At 33.3% G+C, this 27,653-nt stretch overlaps 2 protein-coding genes across 3 annotated transcripts in view; one reads left to right on the forward strand and one right to left on the reverse strand.

Moving 5' to 3' along the window:
• Nucleotides 1-7,845, forward strand: part of LOC106062527 (whirlin-like) — a 52,502-nt gene extending 44,657 nt beyond the window's left edge. Inside the window, exon 17 of the mRNA XM_056042633.1 lies at nucleotides 3,662-7,845. Coding sequence (XP_055898608.1) covers nucleotides 3,662-3,883 — 222 coding nt within the window. The 3' untranslated portion in view covers nucleotides 3,884-7,845. The remainder of the gene's footprint in view (nucleotides 1-3,661) is intronic.
• A 1,339-nt stretch (nucleotides 7,846-9,184) lies between these two features.
• LOC106062522 (AP-3 complex subunit mu-1-like) lies at nucleotides 9,185-27,522 on the reverse strand. Of its 2 annotated transcripts, XM_056041125.1 has the most exons (14): nucleotides 27,383-27,522; nucleotides 26,039-26,117; nucleotides 25,457-25,562; nucleotides 23,908-24,020; nucleotides 22,750-22,874; nucleotides 21,473-21,632; nucleotides 19,861-19,974; nucleotides 19,156-19,229; nucleotides 18,333-18,438; nucleotides 16,974-17,132; nucleotides 15,752-15,802; nucleotides 15,560-15,628; nucleotides 13,734-13,751; nucleotides 9,185-12,394 (listed from the first exon to the last, which is right to left on the reverse strand). In XM_056041125.1, exons 1-14 carry the CDS (start codon nucleotides 27,415-27,417, stop codon nucleotides 12,329-12,331), a joined length of 1,275 nt encoding a protein of 424 aa, XP_055897100.1. In that variant the 5' UTR covers nucleotides 27,418-27,522; the 3' UTR covers nucleotides 9,185-12,328. The 2 variants fall into 2 exon arrangements, with proteins under 2 accessions (XP_055897100.1, XP_055897101.1); XM_056041126.1 differs by lacking the exon at nucleotides 13,734-13,751.
• Between the last annotated feature and the right edge of the window lie 131 nt (nucleotides 27,523-27,653).

Here is a 27,653-nt window from a genome sequence, read left to right on the forward strand (position 1 = left end):
CCTTTTCAGTGAAGTAGTCATGAATGGGCACATTTCGCCACGGGCACTGAAAGGCCATATAATACAGACGTTACTTCAAAAAAGAAAGTGATTACGTCCTACGCGTCATGCATTTAGTCATGCATATTAACCAATGACCTAAATTCTGCCAAGTCACTGGTTTTCCTGGCTGGCTCAGGCAACCCATTCCATGTGCTAATAGCACTAAGGAAGAAGGAGCGTTTGTATTAATTTGTCCTTGCATATGGAACGAGAAATGCGCCTTTATGTTTTTTTGAGTATTGTATTAGATTTTATTTTTGTCTTTGGAGTATTGTGTGTTATCTTGTAAGAAGCTGTTACTGAATTGAGTGTAAAGACACTATTGATAAGTGATACTTTAATAGGTGATACATACATAGGTTTGTCTTATATCAACTCTGCCTGTCTGGTAAAAAGTTTGTACACGTTATTTCTCCCACACCCAATTTCGGATCAAGTGTAAACTGTACAATTATTCATTGACATAGACAATAAAAAAATCAATGAAAAAAAAAAGATTAGTCAATTATTTACTGGTAATTAGTAATTTTGTTAGATACCAACAAGAGAAATTAATCCTATAGTATTCACAGACACGTTTAAATATGTAGGGTTTCTTCCCCTTAGATAACTGAACACGTTATTTCTCCCACAGCCATCCTCGGATCAAGTTAAACATTTAAACAATTATGTATTGTACCTAACAAAACATAAATCTATTAAAAAATTAAAAATTAGTCAATTAATTATTGGTAACTAGTTATTTTGCCTGATATCGAATATGGGGAAACAACTTCCATTTATTAAAGAAATTGTTGCAATTGCAGAGTTCTTTTCCTTAGAAAAGTTTTTTTTTCTTAAAAAAGGATTTTTTATTTATTTTGCTGATTGTAAATTTGCTAAATATAGCTTTTTTCCCACATTTATCTATTAGTTTCTTCGCAAAAAGGGCTGAACCATCCCATTTGGATCCCCTCCACGAGCTTTTTGCCACGCTACTGTTCCCTTTGTACTTCCCAGAGTCGCCAAAGCCATTTTCGATCTCAGCCAATAATAACGTCATCATTCACAAAGTCTTTATACCAGTGATGCCCAAACTACGGCCCGCGGGCCAGATCCGGCCCGCGACGTGGCTCCATCCGGCCCGCCTCAACATCGGTACAAAGTGAAGAACATTTTTAAAAAGGTTGAAAAATGTATTTTTGATACGTTAGGACTTTTCTTGGATGGATTTCATTCTAATCTAATGTATTCTAATATTCATATTTTTTTTTTTATAATGAACACGACGTTTATTTTGTTCGGTGACAAGTGTTGACAGTTGTTTTAGGTTCTTGGATAATTCCGCTGCTGTCTTGTAAGTCATGCTCTAAACAGGTTGTGTGTAATATAGGGCATCAATTCGGTATCAATTTTGGTAACGTTCATTTGATATCAAAGAGAATAATACGTACCATTGAATATTTGTGCGTTAATGAAATGGTAGAGCCGTAGGAACAAAAACCTGATTATGAATGTAGATTGTTGGTTTGAGCAGCAAATAAAAAAATCGCTAACTTACGCCTAGTTCAGTGAGTTGAGCGACTGACGAGAAAAAAGAGATAAGATTTGTGCCCACCGTAAGGGCAAACTACAGAGTTGTTTTATATTATTAGAAATGAAGCGTAAAAAAATGTTTTTTAGCAGTGATGAAAGAATATGTCTTGGGGAGAAAAACAGTTAAAGCATTGCAAACGATTGGACCATATTGGTACAAATTTCCGTTCAAAACTAAACGACAGAGAAGCATATTTTGAAATGTTTTCTGTTGCCACTGAGGACTGCTCCGAAAGATCTGCAAATGGAGCTGAATGACTTACACAGCCAGACATTCCTGTTTGAGAAATTTAGAGCGATGAAGACAAGAGATTTCTTCACCACTTTGTATGAATTTCCGAAATCAAGTGTTAAGGACATTCAGACAATCCCAATGTTTACAAGCACTTCATTGATTAGACAAACTTTTCATTGATAAAACGGATTTATCCGATCTTACATAATCGCCTAGCACTGCTTCGGGTTTGTAATTATAGTTTGTAATAAAACTATTTAAAATGGTTTATTCGATATTTCATTTTTTAAATTTATTCCATGATGTGGCCCATGACACGAGTGTCGAAAATTAAAATGGCCCGCCGGTTGAAAAAGTTTGGGCATCACTGCTTTATACTATCAGATCCTTGGAAACTATTTCCAAATACCGTCGCGTATGAATTTGAAGTGGTCCGTGGGCCACACGTTGGACTTTCCACGCGTAGGCCTATGCCATTAAAATTTAAACCTTAGATTTAAACCAATGAAAATGTTGAAGTAAAAAATAATCTTATAATAAACGTTTTTTGGCCTTTATCTTGTCTTATAGCCATTGGCAATACGTCCTATTTTAATATTTACATTGATTTATATATTTCTCAATCAATTTGTCGGAATCTCAGAAAAAAAAACCTAATACTTTTGTCGATAATGCCCTTTAAAAAGCCAATGTAAAATTATTTCTTTTAATAGTCTTGGTCTGGCAGGCTCATTAAATTCCTATTAAATATAATTGGGATTGATTTCCATTTAGGAAACTTTTCGTGCTCTGGTACACTCAATGTACACTATAAAAAAAGACAAATATATATACTATTATACTATTTCTAAATATTCCAATCCGAGTTTTGAAAGAGCTTGTTAAAATCTAGTTGTGCAGCTTTAACATCGAATGTTTAGAGAATTTGTGCATTGTCTATATCAGGGCTTCCAAAACTTTTTCCTTATCGGAACACTTCGCACATTCTGAGATTTTAGCGGAACACTTTGCTTATTTTTTTTTAGAGAGATTAATTCACGTAGTGGCCTACTAGTTCATTATTCCAGTATTTTGCGGAACATCTATTCAGGCCTTGCGGAACACAAGGGTTCAGCTGAACACAGATTGGGTAACACTGGCCTATATCTTCATATGTTTGCGAACAACTTTTTTTTAAAATAATGAAACTTAGAAAAAAATTTGTACGAGAAATAGATTGACTCATGAACACCTCAGTTCACTCTCAAGAATAACAACGCCCCTATTCGAACCGAATCAAAACATCCAACGTTTCATACATTGCATTTAATTTTGTTATTAAAAAAAAAAGTTTCCCTTTCAGACCTTGCGATCTATGGGGCACATGATGTATAGGTCATCTGTTTTGTGGCCCACGGTTAACGAGGGAGTCATGTGGCCAGCACAATGACGCAAATTTTCCCCAACTAATGTCAGGTACTCATTAGACTTGGACTATTAGGCACTCAAATATATCCCGAAATTAGGAATCCCAGTCTTTACCAGGATTCAAACCCGGGACCCCGGTTCAAAAGCTATGTGATTTACCGCTCAGTAACCTCGCCTCCTTTGTTATTAAATATAATATTAAAATTATGTTATTTTTTATTTTTCTTTTACAAAACACTTAAACAACTTTTCTGAAACCTGTAAAACGAACAACATTGTTATGTGATAATACAAACTATCATTCTAATTCAACTCCCTCCGCATTCACAGATGTAAAAGTATTTTCGTATTAAAACTTTAATATTTTTCTTCTTTTTTTTTTTCATTCATGTGCCTCAACAGCCCGGTGGATCCGCCTACGAATCTGGAGGCTTGAGGGTAGGTCATGTAATCTTAGAGGTCAACGGTCAACCTGCTGTCGGCTTGTCCCACAGTGACACTGCCCGGCTCATTGCAGAGGCTTTCAAGAACAAGGACAACGACAGAATGGAGCTGCTGGTGACTGAGTGGTCCGACACGCTGCTAGATACAATAACTGTGGATGTTGGCTTACTTAAAGTATAGCGAGACTTCGGCACTGGTCTACATAATCATTCCTCAGTGCTGCATACTTTATCAAGAGGCCCGAAACTGGCACCCAAAACTAGAAGAAAAAACTATGGAGAGCTGCTTTATCTGGACACCACTTCGCATTTCACCTCTGATAGTAGTGATATGTTGTAGAGTGACTATGCTTCGTCTCGTAGAACACTTTTTTCATGTCACTGTGGAGTCCTATTGTCGAAAGACATTCCAGCCCATATATATCGCAGGACACCTACAATTCGATCATGATTTTACGCACAAAATAAGAAGCAGATATACATTATTTAAGCTTAGTTTGGGATAGTTTGACGGCAGAAGGGGATTCTTTGAATAAAAAAGTTTAGTTCCCCTTGCGGGCCATGAAGTTTAGTTTCCCTTGCGGGCCATGAAGTTTAGTTCCCCTTGCGGGCCATGAAGTTTAGTTCCCCTTGCGGTCCATGAAATAAATGACGTAAATTAAAATCTCGTCTGTTTCCATGGCCGACGGTCACCAAAGGTGTCACGTGGCCAGCACAACGACAATCTTAGCTTTCCCAATGTAATGCCATTCACCCATTATGGGAAAGTGAGTGGACTTTCAAAAATTCACAAACCATTAAATGACAGGCTTCAGCGGGACTTCAACTCTTGTCCCCTTCGCCTCATTGCCACTACGTTCTGAGCCAATTTCAGTATGCCACTATACCTAAGTAAATATTTAGGATATACACAGACATATAAATAAATGTCATCATCATAATTTGGTTTTCTTGTAGTATACTTGGCTTTATTTATATCTAATTAGATGTATATACAGGCATAAGTAAATATAGGCCTATCGGTTATAAATAGCCATATAGCAGCCTATATAGATAGACCTATATGAAATTCAGATCTAGTCGATTTTTTTTTCTATAGTTTTAACAGTTTTTAGTGCAAGCTAAAAATTTACATGTAATTTTACTTTGTTTTGAATAGCTTTAACACTGTAATATAATTTGTGGCTATATAATCTTCACATTTCCGTAGATGGTGCTCTGTGTCACAGTTGTGCACTGAGAGACGTGGTGAATGATTCACGGCTCGTAACTAAAGCTGTTATTAGATAACTTTGTATTTGCTTAAAAGAAAGTTATGTTTTTCAAAATAGGAGTTATACTTTAACGTTTGTTAATCTCTGGGATGTTACCCCCCCCCCTCCTCCCAAAAAAAAAAAACAACATTTTTTTTAGACACTCTCAAGATTCGAAATCGAGTCCGTCAAATCATTCGCTGTAGAATTTCCATTTTTTTTTATAATTGTTACTTAAAACAAACTCCTCAACCAAAGCAAATATAAAGTACGTAGAACATATGCAAAATAGAGCCGTCAGATTTATAACAAACAAATAACACCTTTAGTAAAATCTCCACATATAGAGACCCCAGGGATCTTCACCCTCGAAGGCTTTCTAAATTGAGTGATTTTACTAAAGGTAAATGTGAATATTCGTTTGTTATGAATCTCACTGCTCTATTTTGTGTCTGTTCTAGTTTCTTTATGTTTTCTTGAGTTGAGGGGTCCCAAACGGAGGATGCTTATTCTATTATTGGCCTAACCATATAGTCCAGATATGTTCAAATAATTACGTCAATGTATTTTTATAGTTGATCTACTAGTGCTGAAAACAGTTCTAAAAAAACATATAGGCCTAATATTAAAATGCATTAGATCTAAATGTGAGCATTTTATATCTAGTCTGTGGGAGAATGAGACCTCATTTTTTAAATATTTTATTTATTTATTAAGATGTCTGCCAGCTCGTTATTGATTTTAAGATGATGACAATGTTATCACGAAAACATGATGAATGATGACATTTCGTATTGTTGTAGGCCTATCATGTTTCTGAAAAAATATGAAGTGTCGTTTTTATAGATGTCATTGTCATTACCATGGTAACATATAACAACTGAAATGTAAGCCAGGAACTGAAATTGAAGAATTCAACGTTTGTCTAGAGATTATTGGTGAAAAATAGGTAGATCTAGTAGGCCTTACTATCTCTATAATATATGCAATATCGATTTGAAATAGTTTCCTACACAAACCTCTTGCATTGTATCATATAATGTTAAGAACGTTGAGATATATTTAATGATTGTTTGGGCAATTAGAGAAATCTCACTTTTTTAAAACAGCGTCTACATACCCCGCCTTTGCAGATAACATTAGGCAAAGTTAATGTTTTTACCTAGTCGTGCTAATAAGGGCTTGTGATTATTTCAAAACCTAAGTTGTTTTTTGTTGTTGTTGTTGTTGTTGTTGTGGAGAACATCGATGTCACAAAATAATTAATTGTTCCACATTTGTAAAGTTAAACAGCATTTCTTGATTTTTTAAAGGGCTAATGCTATTTGAGTATAGATTTTTATATCATAAGAAAGAGCAGCTTTAATTGAAAACTTTCAAGTAACTAAAACGTTTATCCTGAGTAGCCCAGATTCTTTGCTTGAGTAACAGCAATATTGTCTTATGTAGCTTAATTTACATAATTTATTCATATCAGTGGCGTAGCTATTATGGCAGGGATGGGAGGGAGAATTTGGAAATCATTCAAGTGGGGCCCCTAAATGAGTATTTGAATATTTTTTTACATTAAGTATTAAATATTACACCATTATCTCATGTCATGATGTCGAATGTCAAAATGCAGCCCCCCTTCCCCGTCTAGCTTTCTCCCTGGCAAATTCCTAGCTATGCCACTGGTTCATTTATAAAATATTTTTTCGTTGCTGTGTTTAATGTGATATTTAGTTCAATTTTCACCTTGTGGTTTTACATAAATTAAAAAGAAATAACGTTTTATTCTCACATAATAACATTCTTTTATAAATACGTCATTGAACTTCATTAAATCATGTGTACAGTTACAATAAAGGAAATGGTGAAGAGATCTTCTTCATGTGTACGCAATCAGGTTTACTATCACTGGCATAATATATATATAGTAAATTTTCATTTCTTTCTATAATCATGTGGAACATTTGTGTACATTGTTATAGTTTGTAAATTTGTTCAAGCTTGTACATTTGTATTTTAAAAAAATTGTGTTTGTCTGTAATTAACTGGTAGGCCTGCAATTTCCAGCAGCAGTGTGCAAGATACAATAATCTAAACATACTAGAGTAGTGATTTTCATGCTAGTGAAATTATATATAGCCTATATATATATATATATATATAAACGCTCCTTTGGTCATTGAAAATGTTCTCGCGCTATTAGATTTAACGAGATGAGTTCCTTGAAAAGAAAAACTTAAAATGTAGCTATATTTAGGCCAAACGTAGAACTCTAAGCAACCACGACGATGTCACAGAGTTGTGTCCAACTCGATCAATTTGGCGCCAATAAAAACGATACTAAATCTCAATGTAACGAGACGAGATTACGAGCTCTTTATTATTATTATTTTTTTTTTTTGTTATTGACGGTTTTAGTGACTTTGTCTCTTGCTTGATACCCATTCCGTGTCTCTTTGTCTAACAATCGATGCTGTTGACTATTTAATCGCTTCTTTTTTTAGCGTAGTCTCGTGATGTAGTGTCTAGAGATTTCATTCAGAGACCATGTCCATAATGAACGTTGTCGATTAAAAACAAAGACTGGATAGCACTGCGTATTGGACTAGATTGAGGGGACACCGACACCAGGAATCTAATTTATAGCTACAAGTCAAGGGTAGCTTCGCTTTAATAACGGAAAAGGTTAAGCGCTTTCGATGCTTAATCCGTTAGTTTATTGTTACAGGAAATTTTAAGTTAGGCTTAGTCATTAAATATGAATCTTTGATGTAGTGGGCAATGACACTGTCACCGTTATTGTTAATATATAGATACATTGTGTATTATTGTACATTGGTTTACATACTGTCGGAAAGATTATGATTATATTTATTGAGAATAAAATGGTTTTCATTTGCATGTTTATTTCTTATGTTTATATTTTAGCTGTAAGATATTTTAGAAAGGCAGCGGGACAAATAGTTGAGACCAAAAATGAAAGCTCTTGCTGAAGACAGACGTAAACCTCGAAGTCAGAACTGAAATCAACTACCGGCATATATCGGTTTTTGCGTCAGTTTTTGTCTGTGTTGGCTTCGGTAAAATATATAGGTCACAGCCAATACGACGTTGGCTAACCACGTAAAAAAAAAAACAGAAAAGGAAAAGTGGTTTGAGTGCTGGGACAGGTCCCAAAAAAGCCCGTGGAGTCTGGGAGCGCATGAGGCGTCCTGACCGCACTTCCCCGTGGTGGAGGCTGTCCAGGCCTGAGCAAGCTATTATAGCACAGTGCAGGACAGGCCACTGTCCTGTTGGCTCATATTTCTCGCGGCTATGGCCAAATTTTGATTCCCGGTGCCCCCGCTGCGGGGAAGAAGAGGAAACCGTGACTCATATTCTGTTTGACTGCCCCAGACTTGCTGATCTCCGTCTCGACAGGTCTGGGAAACCCAAAATTCTCGACCTGTATGGCGACATTTATGCACTACGCAAGACAGCAGGGTTTCTGTCCAGGGCTTTTGCAAGAGAAGATTTGAGCCTCTCAAGCCCTGACTCAAATGGAGTTTGATGATGATGAACCACGTAAAAATACTGCATTACTAGATTTGTCTTCAAAGCACAGAGACAGGTGGCAAATGCCTTATTAAGAGGATATTGTATTATTATTTTACAGCAACAGACCATAGCCTACATAACATACTAACAAAAGTATGCGTGATCTGAAACTCTCAGAGAGCTAAGATGGAGTAGTCATTTCTGAAGATAGTCTTGTAAGTCCCTTACCCTTAAAGTTAAAATTAACAGTGAGTCCTGGTGACGGATATAGGGTCTAGTAAGATGTGGTATAGACTGGCTTTGGATAAATAGATCTACATTTTTAACTTTTATAGGCTTCTAGCAGTTATCTATAATCAGCACTATACCATTGCTTATGAACCAGAAGATGGCTATAGAGTCCAAGCTTCCCTTTCAAAAGCCGGACTCACACAAGGCAAGGGTATGTTGGGTGAGATGCCAGCTTTTTACGATAAACCTGTTCAACTCGTACCTTCATGGAACATGGATCTTGAAAATGGTTCTAACAAATTTCCTAAAAATTTAACAGTTGATGTAGCTTGTTGGCCACACAGGGGAAACGCTAGTGTGACCGTTATAATTTTTTAAGTATATAAAGAAATAGATTTTAATTTGGCTAAAAAACTAGAATCTTGAATGGGCTAAATGTAAAAAAAAAAAAAAATCAATGAAAACCAAAATGTTAAACAAAATTTTATTTATTTATTTACATCAAAATTTATGACATCTGTTTGCTTTCCATATCACATAAAGAGACCTGCTAATTGCTGAACAAACAAAATTTCTTAATTAGATAATTAGAGTCCCAGAAATCTAAATTTAACACTCTATCAAGCTCAACAAAATTAGAAGGTAACAATTGTATTTGTTGGTAGAAACAAATGCACTACTGGGAATATTAAGTCAAAACATGCCTGAACGGCCTGACTAAAAAACAGATTACAAACATTTCAACAGATAAGTCTTGTACATTTCATTAACTAATGCATTTTAAAAATATAATCACCTGAAATCTGTACAGCCATCGATTTAGAACTTAACATTTTTAGACTGAGCAAAATAAAGTAATTTAAATAAAAAAAAAAAGTGTTTGACTTAAAAAAAAATTAAACAACTGAAGTTCAAAATAATGACAAGAGAAATTGATTTTTTTTCCATAAAGTAAAATATTGTTAAATATCAAAACAGATTCAGCATCATTCAAGCAATAAAGTCAGAAAATAAAATTACATTCCTAGCACACAATAGTGTGAGCTTTTATTAAAGGACTATTTTACAAAGCTTTTTGTTTTCTTTAAATAATGCAGATAAAGCTTGAGGGAGCCAGTACTAATTAGAATTATACAATAATAGAATCCCACACTGTCATATCTTATAGATCTATTCAATACTGAATCACAATACTAAATCAACAAATAATGTGCAATACATTATTTTACTTAACATAAAAAAACATTTACATCACTGACACATATATTCCAAAAAATAAAACAACTGAGTGGAAACTGAGCCAGATTAATGGCTATACCACAACGTCTCACAAAACCAACCTATTCAGAATGTCAGTCAATGTACATTAACTAGTTATATATATCATGGCGTTTTCCAAATTACTTTAACCACAGAAATCTGCATTTTGTTTCAATTTAGTTTGTTTTTGAAGATAAAGACATCTTTTACAATAATAAACCAGAGTAAGAGAACAAAAGGAAAGAAAGCAATAGAGGAATGTGGGATTAAAATAATGGATGGCTGCCTGGTCATGTGGTATGCTCCTGGGCTGTCATCTAGATGGTCCCAGGTTGGAACCTTGACTGCTGCGTCGCCCCACTATCTTGCGGGAAATTTGGGCTAAGATGCAATAATCTTCAATTCTAAAGGAGCTTCCAACATATTTAAAACAAACAAACTTTCTGAACCTAAAGAAAAATGTTACATGATGAAAAGAAAAAGATTGGGAGAGATTTGAAAAATAAAAAATGGACAAAATAAACAATGTCAAGGACACTCTATTGAAAGATGACTGCTGCCAGGTAAATAATACAAATCACTTTGTGCTGAAGAATTTAGAAATTTGACTCTTCAGTGCAGAAAAGCTTATATTACACATCAGCAATCCCTACACCTAAAAGCTAGGTTGAGGTTTATCATAGACTATGTATCCAGGTTTGCTGGAGATTAATTTTAGAACGGCTGCCGGATACACATTTGGACAAAAAAACAATGCCTAGGACAGACAGCAAAAGGAGAATCTAAATTGACAATGGTTATGTCTGCACTGGTTGTGGCAAAATATGTAGGTCACAGCTGGGGCAGCAAACCCACATGAAATATTGCGCTCTTCATAAATCTTCAGACTCAAGACAAGCCTCATATATATTTTTGTATTTATGCAGGTAGTCTATTTTTGTATTGATCCAGGTTTGCTATTTATAATAGCAATGTCCTCATTTCTGAAGATGAATGATGAGTTCATGGTTTCACATGACTACGCAAACCCAGTTTGCTACTTTATGCATCATGCAAGACTCATTTTCTATTAGTTAAAACCTGAACAACTAGTATTTCTTGGTTTGGCTTCTTACTGCTAGATGGATTGGATAAAGAAAATTCAAGTTCAAACTCTAAGAGAGCTGGGGGGTGTACTGAAAAAGGTGTTGGGGAAATGAACAATTAAAATCTGAAATTACATGACGTGATTATTTAAGATATCTGAAAGATAAAAGTATGAAAAAAGTAATTTAGTTCTAGAACTGGTGGTCATAAGACACACTGTTGAGATCTAAAAGAAATGCCAAAGACAGGGACAGACGTCAAAAAGAAAACTTGAATAAAGCCCTAGTTTGGTCTGTATCAGATGTGACAAAATATGTAGGTCACACATTGCGTTTGAGAAGTCATGTAAAATGCAACACTCATAATATATTTTTGGAATAAAAAACAATGCCTTTTATAATAAAAAAAAAACAAAAAACTATTTATTTTTTTTTTAATATAAACTGAAGAGTTCTAAATCGATTCTCAATATTTTTTGGTAGTCATGCATCCCACTGCAGTGTCTGCTTAATATTGTAGAGGACCTCTAGCACCCAAATAAAATAGCATTTCTGGGACTTAGTCTATGTGCCGATGCCCAGAAGGAGTGTATAGTCAAAGCATCCATGGCATATATAAATTACTTACAACACTAACACAATAGAAAGTACAGAAATGTACAGCTCACATTTTGTCTTCAATAACATTAAAACTTTGATCTTCTACATTATCTACAATGTATATTTTATCTATCAATCAACGTAGTGCAATTCAACAGTTACAATCTTATATAAACAAAAGTATAGCCGACATCTCTAATTCTCCCACTTGGGCTAGATGAAAAAAAAAGAGAAATTTAACCTGTTCAAACTTACTTTGTGTCTAGACAAACTAAGCAGCTTTCAAGATCAAAATGGCAGCTGTTAATCTCATATAAAGTTAAGTTTCAGACTAAATAAATATTGTCCTATTCAATACTATTTTTCTTAAATACGTTTTTTGTAAACACCTACATATATGTACATGATATCAATACAGAACAGACTCCCTAACACTAACAGTCCTATAGGTGAATTATGAAGTAATCCTAATGAAACTGCAACATAAGTTTTAGTGAACAAAAATTCTTGTATTTAAATTTTAAAAAAATACACCTTACAAGTGATCAATGGTCTTTGTGTGGAGCTAGTGTGCCAGTTATTTCTGGTTAGGATTCTCGTAGAGAAAAAATATAAAGTTTCTTATTAAGTGAAAACAATGATTATGAATACTAGGCAAAGAGCATTAACTCAAGTTCTGACTTGAAACTTGCCAGCACGTGTGATGTACTTCACTCCCTTGAATGGTTTGTATTTCTGCAAAGAGAAGAAATAAACACACACTTTTACAAAAACAAACAAAAATTTTCTTTATATTGAGTAGAATGTACTTAGATTTAAAAAACATTTAGAACTCGCCTTTAAAAAGTAGTTTCAAAATAGAAGGATATGTCATAATTTTATCCTTAAAAGCAGGTAGTGAATATTTTGTCTTATATACATGAAACAAACATCGACAACAAATTAACGTAAATTATTTTTTAAAATGAAAAGTGGAGTAATTAATGATTTAGGATCAAAGAAGACAATGAAGGTTCTAGCTAGTTGTATAAAATGAAAAAGAACTTGTAACATACAAAATTTATTTTTTTTTAAATAATAATAAAAAAGATATCAATCCTTTCAGAGCATTCATATGCAGATTTGTTTACATTTTGAAAAAACCCAATCATGTTGTGTAGTATGTTGCCCCTGATTTTGTTAGAAAGTAAACTAAGGGAAGTGATTTTGTGTCTTTAAAAAATCATTTGTGTGAAAATAAATAAACACAAAAAAAAAAATAAAGGTGAAAATAAAATGTATAAATAAAAATGTTGAAATTAAAAGTTGCAAAAAAAAAAAATACAGATTCAAGCAATACAATACCGAAAATTTAATCTGAAAAACAAAATGATAATAAAGACTTTCAGAATACAGAAACATTATAAAGAGCGGTTGGCCTTGTAAATGAGATCCAGATGTGTTTGTGAAAATATGATAAATCTTTTCCATGAATCAGTTAAGACCCAACAGCAGAAAAAAACTTTATATGACTTTATATCGAAGCCTGAAAAATGAGCCCTCATTTAAATAGTGAAGTTCTTATAAAAACCTAGAGGTCTGAAAAACAAATGTAAAGTAATCTTCCATTAGGAGTTAATAAGAGACATGTGAACAAAGCAAAGTCCAACTATCTTTGATTTCCTCAACATATCAAACTGTAGTTGGAGCTGAATGAATTGTTACGAGTTAAAATAAAAACTAATACCAATCTTAGAAAACGTTCAACTTCATATTCTTTTTTTATTAGGTAAAATCTGTACTGCTCCACCACCTTGTCCCACTCCAGATAACTAATAGTTTCAGATTCAACCAATGCTCTTTTAACATGTTAAGAATGTTTAATTTTAGGTACTCGCATGATTAAATTTTAGATTGAAGTCAAGAGCATCGTTTATTTTGTTTAGCATTTTAAATTAAAACTTAAAAACCTCAATCCATTTTCAAAGAAACAAATAATTGAATAAAACCATGAATATACAGTAACAACAAAAGAGGAAAGAAAAAAGTAAACTGTCTGATCAATTAATCCAAAGAGTGAACAAACTAACGTTACCCAGGTATTGGTAAATTCCTTCAAATAAGATTGACAACAAAAGAATTAAAAAATTAGCAAGAAATAAAATAAATCACAACAAAATTTGTATTGGAATTTTGGATTTGAAACACTTTTTTTTTTTTTTTGTTGAACATAAAATAAAAAAAATGAAAATAAAAAAAAAAAGGTTTGAAATCATAACATGAAGAGATGATGACCAGGTGTTAATGTCACATCAAAAGTGTAATAAAGATTTCATTAACACTGATGTGCAAATTTGTTCTTAATAAAAAGCTTTTGAGCGATTAGCTTGACATTTTATTTTCAATCAAATGTAAAGTAAATCAGATTTTGAATAAACATTGCAACATTATTTAACCACTTATAAGTATATTAGTCTAATTATATTAATACCAATATTGATTTTTTTTTTAAAGTTTCCTACAGATGGCACAATTAAAACTTGTTATAATGTCTAAAAAAAAAAGATTTTCTGATTTCTAATTCAGTCTTTAAATTCTTTAAAAGATCAAACTCTGAAATAATCAAATTATTTTCTTCAAACTTGTATTCAACTATTTGTAAAGAGGTTGAGCTCTGGGACAATTCTAAAGTTCTTCATGATGACCTCATCTTTTGAAATTGTTTCATATGTGTATCTGATTATTATCATTCAATGTGTTTCCCAAACATCTATCCTACGACCAAATGCAGAGACAGTACCCTAAGATCTATCTTACTTTAAAGACAGTATCAGTGTCACTCATACAAATATAAATTACCCTTGTTCCTTTATAAGAAAATATGATTACATCCTAGGTATATCCATTAATGGAATGTATACGCAAATGACGTAAGTGTGCTAGATTTAGAAAAGGGAGGACAATTTTGTCATATATGCTATCAAGAGTAATAAAGTTCTGTGTTTGTCTTGACCGATTTTACAAGTTATTTAGTGTATTTTGTAATCCTGGGACACCTAGACCTGATGAGACATTAATGTAGTTTCTATAGAGTTAGATATAATAGAAAGCTGTAACATTTATGAATGTGTGTATGTTCATAATCTATTTATATATATATATATGTCAGTTGGTTGTCCTGGATGATTCAGGCCAACCGTTCCACTAGGGAAGAAGGAGCCCTTGAACATATGCAGAAGAATACACATAATCACATTGTTATGTGCAGGTAAAATTGTTTTATAAATATCAGAACAAGCTTGTTTCTAATATAATGACTGAATCTCATTTCTTTTTTAAGCTCCTCCCCTTCCCTTACATGTCCTAGTTGAAACGGTGCAACGCAGCCTAAACAGGACAAATTTGTACAAATGCTCCTTCTTTCCTAGCACTATTTGAGGATAGAATAGGTTGTTTGATAACACTTTTTGATAATTGTTAAATATCTGAACCAGCTGTTTGACTAACCTCCATAACAAACATATACATATTTTAGAACTGCCAACCCCCCAAAAAAAAAATTAAAAAAAAAAACAATTGATTGCTGAGTACCATACTCTAAATCACAGACTTTAATTTCAGAGAGGCATGTCAACCATTTTCCCCTATTTAATAGGGAGCTAATAGACCTGTTTCAAAGGTCTTGAAAAAAAAGTGAAATTTAACCTTCTACTAACACTTTCATAATAAACTTGTGAAAAAAAAAAGTTACAAACAGAACTGAAACATTAAGTGGAGACAATTTTGTGTGTGTAGTTTCCACTAGCCAGACATGGGTAATATAAAAAAAATATATGAAAAGTATGAACATTTAAATGCCAGCAATATCTAACAATTACACACAAAAATCTATAAATGGAATTATTCAAAGTGGTAACGTACCTCTCCATACATGTCTAGTCTATTGACTTTGAGTCCAGACACAGCAAAGGTATTGATAGTGAACATCACCTGTACAGATGACATAATAAGAAATTTAAAGGGTTATATATATACGAAGGCCTTGTACCTGGGGAATGGTCAATGCTTTAGTCAACCAATAACTACAATAATAATCAAAACTAAACCACTTACTGTGATTGTAGGGTTAGCCTCAGGAATGGGTACACCTGTCTGTAATGTAATCTAAGAACAGACAATAGTAAACATTAGCAGACATAAAACAATGTATAAACAACAGAAGCAAACTCAATTCTAAAAGTGAGATTAAAAGAAAAAAAAAGTGACAGCAATAACAATATATTTTTTAATCGGTTAAAATGTTTCACTGCTGTCTAGAAGATTGAATCTTTCATTGCTATTATAAGTTAAATGTTTAATGGCTATTATGAAATTTCAATATTTTACTTCTATTATAAAGTTTGAATGTTTCACTGCTACAATAAAGTTGAAAGGTTTCACCACTATAATGTTTTAACGCTGTTATAATGTTTTAATGATTCACCGTTATCCCCTTCCTACACAGTGTGTACCTATGTAAACGTGACTTAAAAAAAACATTTTTTAATATGAAAAGTTGTGGAAAGGTTTCTTCAACACAGCATATAAATTTATTGACCTCTTGTTCACTTAGTAAACACCAAATTTTAAACAGAAAGGAAACGAATATTTTTTAAATTTCAAAATGGATTTAGTCTGTCGAATATCACGATTTGGTAAGTAAATTGCTAGGTTTATTTTTTTTTATTAAAACTATTTTCTTGCATACAAATCATATTAAATATTGTAATTAAGATGTATAAATATATTTTAATTAATTAGCCGCTATTTGAAATATAAAAGATAAATGTATTGTGCTAAAAGTTTTTTAGAAAAATGATGTGTACGAAAGTACCCAGTTACAAACACAGTGTGATTCACTTGTGAATGTAAAGCCATTTTTGTTCCTCTAAATCTACAGAATTTAAATTCTATGTCTACACCAGACTTTTAATACTAGACATTGAAAAATATAACAATTCTACAAATGTTTATTTGAAAAGTTTTAAATTTAAAATATATATTATTACATACCAGACTCTTAACTATTCTAGATTTAGAATCTAGAGTCTTATGTACTACAACTAAACAACAGTCTACTGCCACTAAACTAAATTTTTTTTCCATCTTGTGTACTCTAGATCTAGATAGTATAGAGATATATTTTTGACTCTATACTCAAAGTCTAATAGACAAAAGCTTGTATTCATGGCAAGTGAAAAAAACAAAAGTCCAATAGCCAGCAATATTGCATCCATGTATATTGCTAATACTAAAAGAAAAACTTAATAAACAAAAGTTCCTGAGACAAACTCACATTGCCTTTAATGTTGGGTAACTTGCCCGGATCAATCTTGCCAACATCCCAGGTCATGAGCTTTGAGACTGGGTCAAAGGAGTTCTTGCCCTGTGTGGCTGTCAAAGTGACATTCAATACTGTCTTTGGAAATGGCACTTCTAGGACCACATTCTCTATCTGTAGAAGTGAAACATAACTACATTTAGTCATGCCTGTATGAGAGAGAAATATATCATCCACAATAAAAGCCAAATGTAAAAAAAAAAAAAAAAAAAAAAAAAAAAAAATAATGTACCCTTTTCAGACCATGCAATCTATAGGGCAGACTTGTAACAGGCTGAGAGTTTTACTAGTGAGAAATGCACCCTGTTCCAATCTGGAGGGTGAAGCTTTAAAGAACATAAGTGAATGAACAGATTTATCCTTTGCAACAGTGGTGCCTCCCTCTCATACATTGATCCTCATCATCATCAAACTCCATTTGAGTCAGGGCTTGAGAGGCTTAAATCCTCACTTGCAAAAGCCCAGGACAGAAACCCTGCTGTCTTGCGTAGTGCATACATGTCACCATACAAGTCGAGAATTTGTGGTTTCTTATATCTGTTGAGACGGAGATCAGCAAGTCTGGGGCAGTCAAACAGAATATGAGGCACGGTTTCCTCTTCTTCCCCGAAGCGAGGGCACCGTGAATAAAAATTTGGCCATAGCCGTGAGAAATAAGAGCCAACAGGACAGTGGCCTGTCATGAACTGTGCTATAAAAACTTGCTCAGGCCAAGACAGCCTGCACCAGGGGTAAGTGCGGTCAGGGCGCCTCATGTGCTCCTAGACTCCACGGGCTTTTTGGGACTTGTCCCAGCAATCAAACCACTTTTGATAAATTGATAGAAAAGGTTGATGTTAAGATGCCCCCCCCCCCCCACCAAACTGCCGGTAGACAACTAAACTGTTGTAGGCCTAATGTATCTTAATTAATAAAGCTTCAAACAACTTGAATAACTTCCTTTTGTGAACAAACTAAATAGAACTTTATTTATAATATAAACAAATCAAGTTGTGATAAATAAAATAGATCTAGTAGACTTAAGTAATAATATTTCTTAATAAAATCTAACTCAATACAAAAACACATCCTTTCAGTCTTACATTCTGGAGTTGTCTCTCTTAAGTTCACTCCTTGACACCTACAAATCATGTATAGAGATCTCTAGCTTAGATTACTGAACAAAAAGAATGCAGAGTAATCTGCCCTTCCCTTTATTTTTGTTAGAAGTAAAACAAGCAAGAACATCTAGCCTATTATACAGAATTAAAAAAAACAACAACACCAATGTTTTAATTACATACAACTAAGACTCAAACAGATTTTGCAACTTACTGTCTTTCCGCTGGTCTGTTTTGGTCCAACTGTCACATCAAACCTGCCACCGCTGCCTTCTTTGTAGTAGATATTGTGGCGGAGATATATTGGAATGGCGACAGTGCTAGATAACATTGCAAGAGAAATGAGGAAACACATTCAGACTTTGCCCTTGTCTCTTATTTACTTCTTCAATTTACACAAAACTTAGCCGCTAACAAGTTCTGACCATACCTTTTATCTCAATTAGACATTACTGTGAAATGATCTTTCATGACTGAAGGAGGCCATAGATCAACATTGGGATTTATATTTTTTCCCTCATCATAAACATCTTAGCTTATAAATGACAGACGTTACTTCAAAAAGAGATATATACATCCTACATTAGGGTAAAAATATAAAAAAAGAAAACTAACCAACATTTGAGAAAAGTATTATAAAATTAAGGGGGTGCGTTGGCTGAGTAGTGGAGCGCTTGGTTTCCAAACCTGGGGTCCTGGGTTCGAATCTTCACGAAGACCGGGATTTTGAATTTCTGGATTTTTAGGGCGCCCCTGAGTTCACCCAACTTTGATGGGTTCCTGACTATGGTTGGGGAAAAGTAAAGGCAGTTGGTCGTTGTACTGACCACATGACACCCTGATTGTTAACTGTTGGCCAAAGAAACAGATGACCTTAACATCATCTGCCCTATAGATTGCAAGGTCTAAAAGGGGAATTTTACTTTTTTATTATAAAATTAAACTTAAATGTTACATTATAAGAAAATAAAAATAAAACAGAACTGGAACTTTGAGTCAGCACTATGTTTCAGCCATACATGACATGAACTACTCACTTGTTTGAACCAATGTGGTAGGACATCATTCTGAAGTGACCGTCAGGAGGAACAAAGGATAAAATTTTCTCAGACTAGAACAATAAAAGAAAAAACATAGAACAACATAGAATGTTTTATAGATTCCATACATGGAAATGCAGCCTAAAAACTGAAAATTGTTTTTGCAGTGCCAAGTGAGCTGTTCAAGTGACTAAAACCAGAACAGGTTTGACTCCCCTAAGCACCAAGAGTAGGCCACATCTGACCTTATTTAACAATGGATTCAACAAAATAAGCTAGCTAAAGCATTCAAACTCTCCCGCCCTTGACTTCTGCAAGTATACCTGATGACAAAGTTGCTAAGCTGCAGTTCACAACAGCTCAGACGAACCACAATCCACTTGCTTCACTTCATGAAGAGCATTAACTAGTTCTATCCATAATTATTTTCAGTGTTCCAATAGAATTATTCGTTTTGCTCATAAGTATTTCACTACCCTGTTATAATTAAGCTTTAATAACTTTTTTGTTTGTTATCAGAAAATATATTTGGTATAGAATTAAAGGAGAATACACACCTTTTTTTTAGATAAAACAAATTGATGTTTATAAAGTTCATATAAATGTGGTGGACAATATCATAGTGTACCATATAAAGGGATATAATTTTTATTTAAATTATAAATAACTTAAGGACAGAACTCCATTCCTTAACTGTCTTACCTCCCATCTCTTGAACCTAACACATGGGTGGAAGCTAACATCATCAAGCAGCCGAGGGTTGACAAATGACAAAGTCAGGTCTGGCATGCCACTCAACTTGATCAGACAATCAATCTGTAGACATAACACAGCTTATATTTGAAATCTTTAGCCACACAAATTTGAGGCTGATCTATACAGAAAACAAATGAATCGAAAATTATTATTTTTTTGGTCTTAATAAAATGAGTAAAAGAGTTTAATATCAGCCCTTGAATTGCTGAAAGTCATTAGATTCTACATTACTTCTGTTGAGAAATAAATTTTATTGACACTCTCATTGCTCTAAGGTACAGATTGTTATTTTTTTTTGTGTGCTTAATTTTGAAAAATTTAATCAGGACTTTTGCTACTTCTTCAACTAGCTTCTGCTGAGATGTAATCTCTTTTGCCATCTGTGCCAAGGAAAAATAGCATTCTGATTTTTCAGCTGTTATTCAATGTCATACAGAATGTTGTTTCTGTTGGGCTGTTAAGGTAATAGGGTCTGTCTAAGGTGAATTAAAACTGGGGCGATTAAAGAGGGTATGATTGGCAGTTTTGAAAGGGTGGGCCCAATGTCTACAGTAGGGGTGGCTGTGTGTGGTTTATTTTGTTTAGGTGAAAAGTTTAAGACGTGTGTCCTGTTCTTAGCTGAAAGATTGTTCGGGACTTAAAAAGTAATGAACTCTGATGAAAATAAATAAGTTGTTTTAATTATGTCACAGAAAAACTAACTAAATATGTTTCTGGTTGTTGTTTTTTTGAGACACTATATCACTAACAATAAAGGTAAGAAGTTTAATTGCATCAATGATTACTTTTATATTATATGTAAAAAAAATATTTCATTGTTAAGATCATTATTCATAAACATGTAAGGTCATGATCTCAATGCTAGAAATTTGTGTTCATATCGCACAGGAATGTAGACTTGTAAATGCAATAATAAATAAATGCAGTAATGAAGGATTTTAGTGGGACTTAAAAGACTTGTTGCAGCATGGTGGATGACTTTGCTTCTGAACTGAGGGGTCTCTGGTTAGAATCTTAGAAAAGACTGGGATTCAACTGTTTTTCAGGACACCCCTGAGTCAACCCAACTCTAATGGGTACAGACATAGTTAGGTTATTGCACTGGCCATATGACACACACAGTAGGCCATAAAACATGATTGGGGGATCGGTGGCTAAGTGGTTAAGCGCTTGGCTTCCAAGGGTTCGAATCTCGATGAAGACTGTGATTTTGAATTCTGGGATTTTTAGAGTCCACCCAACTCTAATGGGTACCCGACTTTAGTTGGGGAAAGTAAAGGCGGTTGTCGCTGTGCTTGCCACATAACACCCTGCTCGTTAACCGTTGGCCAAATAAACAGATGACCCTAACATCATCGGCCCTGTTAATGGCAAGGTCCTAAAGGGGGTACTTTACTTTTTTTTTTTTACATAGTCTTGAATCTCTCAGTAGCATAGGCATTTTTTTTCTCTTATTACAAAGGCTTATATCTCTTAAGACTTACATAGTGTTGTATCTCTACCTAGCATAGCCTTGTCTCTCTAATTAAATAACTTAGTACTTCCAAGTAAAACTTACATAGCCCTGTATTTCTGCTATAACAGTGGAACCAGACTTGTCAATGATGGCATCAATCTCCTCAATCACATCAAAGTAAGCCTCATTGTTGGTGTACTTGACCCCAGTTCTGCGCCAGGGAATGTTGGAGAGTTGGCCAGTTGGAAGTGTGGCACTCACACTATAGAAGAAGAAACAATATTATGTAATAAGTCACAAGTACTAGGAGGTGCGGTGGCTGTGCAGCAAAGTGTTTGGCTTCAGCACCAGGTCCCGGGTTCGAATTTCAGTGAAGACTGGGATTTTTAAAAGTAAAGATGGTTGGTCTTTGTGCTGGCCACATGACACCCTTGTTAACATTAGGCCACAGAAACAGATACATCTGACCTATAGATCACAAGGTCTAAAAGGGGAACTATAATTTACTAATAGTATTTTATCATTTGCAGTCCAAATGACATTTCAGGTAAAGTTCCATTTAAAACTGATACATGGCATCAAGATTGGGATGCAGATTCTGGGAAGACATGGGGACTGTTAGAGACTTGCTCAGAACAAGTTGGTAGCCCATGTCCCAGACAGGACCACAAGTAGAGATGAGCATGAAGTAGTGCAGGTTTTAGCTTCACACTATTACTGACACTGAGAAGATTACGCTGGCTCGGACATGTCACCTGCATGCCAGATGATAGAATCCCGAAAGATATCTTATATGCTAAGCTTGTGGAAGGAGTCAGACCAAAGGGCCGCCCAAGACTAATATATAGAGATGTCTGCAAGCGAAACATGAGAGCCACAGGCATCAGCGAAAGTATGTGGGAAAATATAGCCAAAGACCGGAGTGCATGGAGACAGACTGTGCGTGCTGGGACAACCCTCGCTGAGAACAAAAGAATTGAAGTGGCCTTAATCAAGAGGGAAAAAAAGAAAGATGCCCTGTCCGCTAGCCTTGAATCAGAGGCATACACATGTATGAATTGTGGCAAAGTCTGCCGTTCTAGAATTGGCTTGATTAGCCACACCAGATTCTGCCCTGCCTCAAGATTAAACCAAACCAGTGACTCCTTTGGGCGCATCCCTTGCCTTTTCGAGACAAAAGGAGCCATATATTAACACTAACATGAAGTGGTTTAGATGTGGATGTCAAATAGAAGCAAAAAAATATATATACACACATATAGATATTAAACTTTTTTCTAATGACAATTCTTCCTTTGCATAAAAATTTGATGGTGAAATATAAAACAGAAAGTAGAAGATTTATAACATAAGAAGCAATTGTCACAAAAAACATTTACCCTGATGATTTGCCAGTTACTGTGTCTGTTATGGTCCTGAGGAAGTTGGGCGGCCTGATAAGCTCTTTCAGAACATTGGATTCCACGGCCAGTGGGAACCCATTGTCTAACATTTCATCTAACAACTGAAATATATTGATCAAAAGTGAATTTATAAATTGGTCTTGCCAGGAACCAAATCATTTCTTTGTGGTATTTTGTATTCATTTTTCAGATTACTGCCTGAATGCAATTGAATGACTTTTATTACCTAAGAAACTATTGGGTCCAAATGACATTCTAGTAAATATAAAAAGAATATTTCTAATAAATTGAACTGCCATTACCTGCTAGTATGACAGATGGTAACAATAACAATTTGGATTTCTTTCCTTTGTGTATCAAATATGTGTTTTTGTAATAAAAAATGAGTTTCTATCTTAAACTCAGAATTGAGGTGGTTTTAAGTAAACCTTAGAGCATTCTAGATTTAACGTATTGAAGAACTGCTTGATCAGCAGATATAAAATAACCCTAAAGACATTTTCTTTCAAAATACAAAGGTGTATTCTTAAAGATGGAAAATGTATGTTGTATGTTCCTACAGAATTGAACATTATTATATCTTAGCACAAAAATCCTGCAAGATGGCAGGATTCGAAACCAGAATGATTGAGATGATTCCAGAGCACAAACTGCCACAAGACCAGGCAGGTTTAGGGTTACATTGTCTTTGTTTAGTATTAAGATACCATGTTATCTCTAACCCAATCTATTGTCATTAGTTTCTGTCTATACATATATCTATTTTGCTCATTATAGATCATACAATGTATTTCTTTCCTGCAAGCAAGGTACAGGGGTGCAGTGGCTGAGTGGTTAAGCGTCTGGCTTCCAAACCTGGGGTCCTGAGTTTGAATCTCAGTGAAGACTGGGATTTTGAATTTCATGATTTTTGGGGGGCTCTAAGTTCACCCAACTCTATTGAGCACCTGACTTTAGTTGGGGAAAGTTAAGATGGTTGGTCATTCGCTGGTCACATGACACCCTTCTTGTTAACCATTGGCCATAGAAACAAAAGACCATAACACCATCTGCCACATAGATCACAAGGTCTGAAAGGGGCAAACTTTACTACTTTAAGCAAGGTACCTTGACAACTCATAACACTGGACTCACCTCATAAACTATCACATAGTTCTCCTTGAGAGTGGACTCTGTACATTCACTAAAGTAATCTTCAAATGTTTCACAGATTCTGTGAAGAAACTCGACTACAAATAAAGGAGACACTGAAAAGAGAGGCCAACAAAAATATTACAAATCAACAACTCTTTAAACCTTTTAGTTTTTATTGGCTTCAAAAATGATTGAATAAATATAGCTTTAAGGACTTAATAATGATTGAATAAATATAGCTTTAAGACTTAATAATGATTGGATGAATATAGCTTTAAGACTTAATAATGATTGGATGAAGATAGCTTTAAGACTTAATAATGATTGGATGAATATAGCTTTAAGACTTAATAATGATTGGATGAATATAGCTCTACGACTTAATAATGATTGGATGAATATAGCTTTAAGACTTAATAATGATTGAATAAATATAGCTTTAAGACTTAATAATGATTGGATGAATATAGCTTTAAGACTTAATAATGATTGGATGAAGATACCTTTAAGACTTAATAATGATTGGATGAATAAAGCTTTAAGACTTAATAATGATTGGATGAAGATAGCTTTAAGACTTAATAATGATTGAATAAATATAGCTTTAAGACTTAATAATGATTGGATGAAGATAGCTTTAAGGACTTAATAATGATTGGATGAATATAGCTTTAAGGCTTAATAATGATTGGATGAATATAGCTTTAAGACTTAATAATGATTGGATGAAGATAGCTTTAAGACTTAATAATGATTGGATGAATATAGCTTTAAGGCTTAATAATGATTGGAGGAATATAGCTTTAAGACTTAATAATAATTGGATGAATATAGCTTTAAGGCTTAATATTTGTATATTTCCATTCTCTGAACATGTCCTAATATTCATAAGCAGGGTTAGCTCAGTTCTTTGATCATGTCATATGAATATGGTTGCCCCAATGGTTACTTATTTTGGAGTTTTATTTCCAGAAAATTGTATTTATAGTTCTCAAACAAATGGCTAAAACATCTCTCTTAAAGTTTTATTTTTACTTTTGTTTAGTAAATCTTGGAGGTTCTTATAGACTGGAGAGTTCCTGAACAAAGTTTAATTTGAATATAAATTAAAGAGAGAACTTATTGGGGAGTTGAGTGACTACAGTCCTGCACTGGAGAGTTCTATTAGAATATAAGATAAATAAAGAGACAACTCATTCGCCAGTCGATTGAAAGAGTTCAGTCGTGTACAATTTCTATATTTGAAATGTTAAATCTGACATATCCTGAGCTTCATTTATTTCTTTCTTTGTGTGAATTTATTTATTCTGTGCTTCAAGTTGAAGTTGTGAAATTAATGTTATCATAGTTTGTTACACTACAATTCAGGAAATCCTTATACATAATCCCTGAATAACAAGGAATATTTGTATCACTACGCTATACGTCTACAATTACTAACTAGTAACGGTCAAACAGTACAAAGTATGTATATATATATATATATACAATACATTTAATCTTCAAATGAAGCATTAGGGATGTATAAAAGCTCTAATTAATGACAAACCTTCTGTGGTAACCACTGCAACAAAAAATAAACTACCACGGTAAATGTTGATTAGGTAATGATGTGGTGTTGAGATGACAGGTGGCACATCCTCGGGGTTAGACGCCTGTGACAAAAAGACAAAAAAAAAAAAAAAAAAAAAAAAAAGCATCCATTACAAAAATTATTCAACTATTTACTTATTAAATGCAATGTCCTTACAATTACAGTGAAAAGAAAAATGGCAAAATTTAAACAGGAAAGAATTGATTAGTAAACTATCATTATGTTACCTAGCTCTTAATATAATCTTTTTATATGAAGCTTGAAGGAAGCAAATATTTAATAGTTACCACATGCTAATAAGAAATTACAAGTTACAATTATATATATATATATATATATATATATATATATATATATATATATATATATATATATATATATATATAAAATAATTTCTTAAACATTTATCTTCTCTTTTCAAAAAGTTCATTCAAGATTTTATCAATTTAAAAAAAAAATACCCAGCTAAAAATAGAATAACATGACCTTTATCTTTTATTATATTCAAAATAAATACTATAAAAATTGTCACTCTACCTTGCTTTGAGCCTCAAAGAAATAATCACATATCGACTTATTGACAACACTTTTCCAGTGTTTTTCCATAAACACATCCCTGTAACATGAAAATATGGAGATATTCATCCAAACATACTTATAAAATTCATACTAACCAAACATACTTATAAAAATCAAACTTCGTAGCACCACTTTTAATCACATGAAATAAACAACAAATAGTTGTAATCAAGGAAAAAGTATCTTAGATTCATATTACACTCTTTCTTTTTCTCTCACTCTGATTAAATGTCTGCAAGAAAGTATTCAATTGTGATTACAATTAAATGGGTTTTTTTGCTTTTTTTTTTTAATAGTCAATTTTTGAACTTAAAAGTTTATAGCTCAATTTTTGGGTGAGGCTGGTTATTTTGATATCAAGTTCTTTCATTTTAAGAAAGTATATATGTAGATTTGAACTGTTGCAATTTTTATCATTTATAAATATTTGTCATGTAAGACTTTCCTAAGGATTTATTTATATATATATATATATCTAGATATATAGAGTAGACGATATTGAATCTAGATTTAGACCTACAACTACATCATCTAGAATTAGATCTGCTTGAAAATTACTAGTTCTTCCTAGTGAAACTCAACTAATAATTTAATACTTCATGGTCTTCACTTTGAGTCACTTTGACTTTGATTTAGAATCTAGTAATATGACTTTATAATATAATATTTATTAATATAGATCTAATTTAAATTATTTTTTAAAGGGATTATTAGATCTACTACTATCTAGAAAATCTAGATCTTACTACGGTTTCTAACTTAGAATCTAAGTCTAATTTTATGGTACCATTTTATAATGATAATAAGATCATAGATCATACTATAGTACCCTATACTCCTATACTTATAGACTAAGACTAATGATCTCATCTGATACTGAAGATAATCTAGATCTAGTCTAGAATCATCTACTGAGACTTTTAACTTACTTAACTTAGTTTGTTTTTTTAGAGTTCTTACTCTTAGATTTTAGATCTTTTCTACTTCATGAATGATTATTCATACTTTTTTTACTTGATTGATCAGATCAATCAGATATCTACTGAGACTTTTAACTTACTTAACTTAGTTTTTTTTTTTAGAGTTCTTAGATTTTAGATTAATTAGATCTACTTCATGAATGATTATTCATACTTTTTTTTTACTTGAATTGATTGTTGATCATCAGATTATGATCAGATCAATCAGATCTTGATCTAGACCTCATTCTAGATTTAGTATATTATATGTGATGCTGGTGAGATCATAATTCTAGATCTACACTTTAAATATTAAATTGAAATTGTAAAGAGAAAATAATACCCGGTGTTATTTATGACAAAAAGACTGTGTATCATCTTGGATCTAAAATGATAATTCCAGGTTTGTTTACAAGAGAGAACAGTGACCACCTCCGGAAGTACGTGTGACGTGATATGAAGTAGTAGTTTTTCGCATTTAAACAAAAATCTTTTTATTGTAATTTATCAGATCTAGAATATTTGTGTATTTTTATACCAACACATTCATTCTATATTAATCTATATGCTATTACTAGATCTAGTTGTATAATATTCTTGTTACACAAATAACA

The sequence above is a fragment of the Biomphalaria glabrata genome, chromosome 9 (genome assembly GCF_947242115.1).
Source record: "Biomphalaria glabrata chromosome 9, xgBioGlab47.1, whole genome shotgun sequence".
Lineage (NCBI taxonomy): Eukaryota > Metazoa > Mollusca > Gastropoda > Planorbidae > Biomphalaria > Biomphalaria glabrata.